Source organism: Vidua chalybeata, chromosome 14 (genome assembly GCF_026979565.1).
Source record: "Vidua chalybeata isolate OUT-0048 chromosome 14, bVidCha1 merged haplotype, whole genome shotgun sequence".
NCBI lineage: Eukaryota > Metazoa > Chordata > Aves > Passeriformes > Viduidae > Vidua > Vidua chalybeata.
The window spans coordinates 14,581,244-14,587,243 of record NC_071543.1 but is presented as its reverse complement, the minus strand read 5'-3'; the positions used below and the strand labels follow the sequence as shown (position 1 = coordinate 14,587,243).

At 60.0% G+C, this 6,000-nt stretch overlaps 1 protein-coding gene across 2 annotated transcripts; it reads left to right on the top strand.

The window, feature by feature from the left end:
• The first annotated feature begins 263 nt into the window (after positions 1 to 263).
• P2RY4 (pyrimidinergic receptor P2Y4) lies at positions 264 to 5,589 on the top strand. Of its 2 annotated transcripts, none has more exons than XM_053956163.1 (2): positions 264 to 417; positions 3,948 to 5,589. In XM_053956163.1, the coding sequence occupies exon 2, from the start codon at positions 3,964 to 3,966 to the stop codon at positions 5,086 to 5,088; it is 1,125 nt and encodes a 374-aa protein (XP_053812138.1). In that variant the 5' UTR covers positions 264 to 417; positions 3,948 to 3,963; the 3' UTR covers positions 5,089 to 5,589. The 2 variants fall into 2 exon arrangements, with proteins under 2 accessions (XP_053812138.1, XP_053812137.1); XM_053956162.1 differs by having other exon boundaries at positions 2,677 to 5,589.
• The last annotated feature ends 411 nt before the right edge of the window (positions 5,590 to 6,000 follow it).

Below are 6,000 nucleotides of genomic sequence, written 5' to 3'. Positions count from 1 at the left end.
ATGGGTGGAGGGATGTGGTCGCCACGGCCGGGAGGACACGGTGCCCACGGATGAGGGGCTATGCCCTCGTGGTTGAGGGGCCGTGGTGCTCCTGAGAAAAGGGCTGTGACCCCATGGAAGAGGCCACCATGCCCCATGTCCGGGGCCTGCAGGTGGCCCAAAGCCTGCGAGGGCAACAGAGGGATGGGAGCGCAGTGGGGCTGAGCCCTGCGGCAGCTCCTGCCTCCGCCTCTGCCCGCCTCCAGCCCTGCCTTCCCTGGGCACTTTGCTCCCGGCCGCGGGAAGCGGGAGAGGGCACACTCGGCACGGCAGGGCACGGCCAGGGCCGCCCGCAGCACCCCGGCATGGCCCCGTCCCGCGTGGGGAACTGGCTCTCCCCGTGGGGGCCCCACTCCTGAAAACCACCCAGGTCTGCAGGTGAGCCGGGGCAGCCCCTGATTGGTGACAGCCGGGAGGGACAGCCCTGCCATGGTCACACAGTCCCAGCTGGGCTCCGGGGGTGAGGGACAGAAGTGGGATCTGCAGGGCTGGGTGGGCGCAGGGTGGGGGCCAGCCAGTTCTCACCAGCCTCCACTACCCCCAAATCCCTCTGTACCTCCTCCTCTCTAACATGCCACCTCTTTCCTCTGTCACTGAGGGCCTTCATCCTTCCCAGAGTGTCCCCCTCCTCTCCTTCATCCTCCTCTCCATCCCCCAAATCTCTGGCTTGTCATGGGTTGAAGCTGCCCTGGTGCTGCCTTGGCTCAGCCCGACACCATTGGCTCCTGCCCATTCCCAGCGAGGTGGGGGACAGGGAGAGCCCAGCAAGGGTGGAAGGGAACCCACACCCCCACCCTGCCCAGGGTCACCTCGGGGCAGGGGATGGGGTGGACAGCAAGGGAAACGCCCGACCCTACTGGTGTCCCCGGGGAGGTGTCCCGGCAGAGCGTGCCTTGGCTGCTCTTCCAGGCGAAGGGAAGGATTGGAATTAGGTCACATCCCCTTGTGCCGGGGCTTTGGCTGCACCAACCACGTGGCGATTAGGGACAAGGGTCCTTCTGCAGGATGTTTTGCACAATTTCTCCTTGTTTTGCAATTTCCAAGGGCTTAGGCAAAGAGAAAAGCCCTGCTTTTCCCATGCTCCAGCAGCAGCCGGTCCCAGGCTCACCCATCCCTCGGCAGCTGCTCCAAAATCCACTCTCACCTCCCCTCTCTGAGCTCCTGCCTGCTGCTCCATCATCCCCAGCACCACGATTCCCATCCTGTCACACCAGCAGGACTTTGGCTCCAGGGCAGATTCTGCTGCGGTGTTGTCCCACTCCTTCATTTTACTGGAACTTTCCAACACCTCCATGAATCCCCAGGGCTGGGGGAACCCTCAGATCCCACCAGGACTGGTGCTGCCAGTGGTGCCAAAGTTCAGCTCTGGCTGGGAACATCTGCAGGACCAGGAGGGAGGGAAAAGCTGCCAATCCTGTGGCCAAGGGCATCATGTGCCCTCAACGTGTGTCACATGGCTGGCCCCTGCCCCTTCCCACTGGCCCGTGGCTATTGCTGCATTTTCCAGGACCCTTTGCTGTTTCCTGGGGAAAACCAGGGGCCACTCCAAAGACACCATCCCTGGGGGATTTGCCTGCCATGGGCAAGGGGTTCTGCAGCGTTCCTTGTACATCCACAAAACAGGCAGGACAAGAGCATCACCCCTTCCTGCAGCACCTTCCGTCTCCCTGCTCCAAGTCCTTTCCCTGCAGCACCTTCCATCTCCCTCCTCCATGTCCTTTTCCTGCAGTGCCTTCCATCTCCTGTTCCAACAATCACTCCCAACTCTCAGCTCACACCTCGATCTCTCCTCCAAAGCCCACAGCCAAGGATAGTTTTGCTTGGAATATCAGTAAGAAATAGGAATGGGGTTGGTGGTGATGTGTCCTCAGGCTAGACTGATGTGATTCATTACTTTCAATCACTGATTTTGATAGTGAATAAGATGAGTAAGCAAGAAACTTGTTAAGATAAAACGTGCCAAATGTCATCTTTTTCTGCATTTCTATATTTTGGTGGTTCTCCTCAAAGGGATGTGCTTGGGAATAGTTAAATCCCACTGCTGACTGTGCTCAGGCTGTATCAGCTGCTAGAAGCTGGGTACCTGTGCTCTCCTCTGAGCAGTCCACAGCTGCCCAGGATTTTTCCTCATGCATTTCTCACACTTGATTATTAACTTCTTTGTACTGTCTTCTCCATATCTTGGTTGGTGACCTGTGTCATGGACACTGAGCCCGCAGCAGCTCTGCTCTGGTCATGCTCAAGGCTTTGTGTTCCCTTGCACTCAGAGATTGGAAGAGGAAACTCCTGGTCCCTCATGTCCTCAGCAGCTTGGGGACATGTGGCTGCCAGGCCAGGACCACCACTGACACCTTGCTTGCAAGCTCAGGTTTTCCTACTGCCTGTTTTCCCTCCTGGTTCTGGGAAAAAAAACCAAGTTCTCTGCACTGTTAATGTTTGATCAGGACCTGCCTGTTGCTCTCTGAACTCATCCCTGCAATAAAGGCGGGAGCTGTGGCGGGCCTGGAGCCGCAGGGTGTTGGATGTGGGCCTGGAGCTCAGCCTGCAACTCAAACAGAGCCCCTGGAGCACAGCTGGAGGGGCCCTGCTGTCCCATCTGCCTGCTGAGTCATTTATGAGCATCTCTGTCAACCCCAGGTATCTCTCCAGGCAGGGCGTGGCAGGGATGACCCCACAGAGACACCCTGAAGATATTCCTGCTGGGAGAAGCCTGCTCATCCTCAGGGCAAAGGGAAACAGGAGGGGGATGATGAGGGAGCCAAGGGATGAAGGAGCCTGAGAAGATGTGTCCTTCCACCTTGTAGCACCAGCTCCAGCTAACGTGCATCCCTGAGCCCTGAGTCCTCCCCTGTCCTGGTGCCCATCACCTCCTGGATGAGCTCTGGACAACAGGAATTGGGGATGCTCCTGCGTCCCCTCCATCAGATATGGTTTTGGCTACACTCTGATCTCCACCAGCAGCACGGCAGCTCCTGCTCCCAGCAGCTCCTGCTCCTTACTCATCCAAGCATCCATCCTCTGTTGGAGGAGTTGTTTCACCAGGGATGGTGGAGGGTGTGGAGGGGTCAAGTCCCAGGCAGCCCACACCGATCCTTTGCTGGACACCACGGTGGTGGCAGGCTCTTCCTTTTCCCTCGAGAAGAGAGTTCTGAACTTTGACAACTTGTCCTCATGCCGACTTCCCAGGAGTTCACAGCTCCCAGCACAGCACAGGAGAGTCCTGCCTGTCTTGTGAGCTTGCTCTGCCTTGAGCTGGGACTTGGCTCCAGCAGCTCCTCTCCACAGGGCTCAGCTCAGCCCTTCCCTACGGACAACACCCGGCAGCCAGCAGCTCCTCACTGTCCAGGGACACTCTCTCCCAAAGGCTCCTTTAACAGCCCCCCCAGGATTTCTCTGGGCCACAACATTCCCCCAGACAAGCCTTTCTTCTCCTCCCGCCTTTCTTCTCCCAAGGAGCCCTCCGGGAGCAGCGGCATTGTCAGGATGGTGCCAATTAGGCTGAGGCAGCTTCCAAGAGGCTGCGCCGGCTCCGGTCGGGGGCTGCTGGTGCTCATCAGGGTCTCATTGTTCGGCGGCCGTGGGGCTGTGCCCGGCGGGGCCGGCGCGGGGCTCTGTCCCCGGCCCGCTCCCGGCTCTGCGCGGCGCGGCCGTCCCTGCGCCGGCTCAAAGGGGTCATTAATGGGTGATTAATGGGTGTCAGTGCAGGGGCTGCGGAGGGGAGGCTTTGCCGAGCCCGCTCCCCCCGCCCCCGGCTCCCCACGCGCGAGTTGAGAAAAACCAGAGAACCATCAAAGTGGCCGGAGCTCCTGGAGGGGGAGAAAATCTGGCAGCTTTGGCTGCCTTCCACGCTTTGTGCCTGACAATGGTCGGGATCAGTGACTAGTGTGCTTTTATGAACTGCTCCCTAGGTCTGGCTGGCACAACATGGCCACTCCAGTGAGGATTTTCCCAGTTTCCCTGTGGACACCGACGCCGGCTCCCTGGCCAGGAGGGAACACCACAGCAGCACCTGAGGCTAAGTGTGTCTTCAACGAGGAGTTCAAGTTCATCCTGCTGCCCCTCTCCTACAGCATCGTTTTCGTGGTGGGGCTGCCCCTCAACTCCTGGGCCCTGTGGATGTTCATCTGCAGGATGAGGCCCTGGAACGCCACCACCACCTACATGGTCAACCTGGCCCTCTCGGACACGCTCTACGTCCTGTCCCTGCCCACCCTGGTCTATTATTACGCCGACCGCAACAATTGGCCCTTCGGGATGGGGCTGTGCAAGATCGTGCGGTTCCTCTTCTACGCCAACCTCTACAGCAGCATCCTCTTCCTCACCTGCATCAGCGTGCACCGCTACATGGGCATCTGCCACCCCATCCGCTCCCTCAAGTGGGTGAAGACCAAGCACGCCCGCATCGTCTGCGTGGCCGCCTGGCTCGTGGTCATCATCTGCCTCATCCCCAACCTCATCTTCGTCACCACCAGCTCCAAGGGCAACACCACCCTGTGCCACGACACCACCAAGCCCGAGGAGTTCGACCACTACGTGCACTACAGCTCCTCCGTCATGGCCCTGCTCTTCGGGGTGCCCTTCCTGGTCATCGTCCTGTGCTACTGCCTGATGGCCAAGCGGCTCTGCAAGTCCAGCTTCTCCAGCCCCGGCCTCCGCATGCCGTCCTACAAGAGGCGCTCCATCAAGATGATCATCGTGGTGCTCGCCGTCTTCGCCATCTGCTTCGTGCCCTTCCACATCACCCGCACCCTCTACTACACCTCCCGCTACTTCCAGGCCGACTGCCGGACCCTCAACATCATCAACTTCAGCTACAAGGTCACGCGGCCGCTGGCCAGCATCAACAGCTGCCTCGATCCCATCCTGTACTTCATGGCTGGGGACAAGTACCGGGGCCGGCTGCGCCGCGGGGCCGCCCAGCGCCTCCGGCCCATGCCCACGCTGGACCTGGCCCTGGTGTCGCCCTTCACGGACAATGTCATGGATGGCAGCCACATCTCCAGTGTCACCCGAGGGACCGGGACCGCGCGCAGCGGAGGCGGGTGCTGAGGGGGTTCCACAGCCTCAGCCCTGGGCTCCAGGAGCTGCAGCCCCTCAGGGCACTCCCATGTTGGGAACGTGAGCTGTCCCTGCCCAGCTCTGCAGGGCTGAGGGCTGGAAGTCACACGTTGGTCCCAGCCCTGCCCTGGGACGAGGGTGCTGGTGCTGGTCGGGGCAGGAGAGCCACCGGGCACTCATGGGAATGGGAAGGACACTGAGGAGGCTCTTTTGGGGCAGCAGGCTGGTGTTCCATCCCTGGCACTCCTGGGGACACATGGGGCTGTCAAGTCACTAAAGAGAAGGGACACTGGTGCCTCCCTGGGCAGGCACAGCTCTTCCAGATGACTCAGGGGTGACATGCGGGGACCAGACTGAACCTGGGGACAGAGCCCACGCCAGGCAGGCTCTCAAAGATGTCCCTATCACACTGCTGGCCTTGGCAGAGGGGGAGTGACGTGGCCTGGGGCACTTGCTGCCCGTGACCCCCAATAAAGCCCCTTCCCCTCTCTACACTCAGGTCTGTTTCTCCCTGCAGCATAAGGAAGAGGGACAAGACAATCATCCTCACCCCAGAGAAAATCCACTCGGGCAGGTCTGGAGGGATGAGCCGGAGCTCCTGTGCTGACAGGAAGGTTCTTGGGAATTTCCCTTTATGGGTGTTTGCTCCTCAAATGTTTACCCAGCCCTTTTGTTTGACCAAGTGCCTGCGCAGAGCAGCGTGCTGAGACTGGTATCAGTGCTGTTGACTCTCCCACGCCAGCCTGGCAGGAATGGGACAGGGACAGGGCTGTCCCCACTCCAAGAGCCCCAGGAGTCCCTGCAAGTCCCTGTGCCCATCAGTCCCTGCAAGTTCTTCCAGCACATGCCTAAGAAAGGGGTGCCCAGAGTGTCACTGGGGTGTCACACCCAGCCACCACACCA

Excerpts from the sequence above, each read along its gene's own strand:
- P2RY4 (XM_053956163.1), top strand. The coding sequence starts at position 3,964 with ATGGCCACTCCAGTGAGGATTTTCCCAGTTTCCCTGTGGACACCGACG.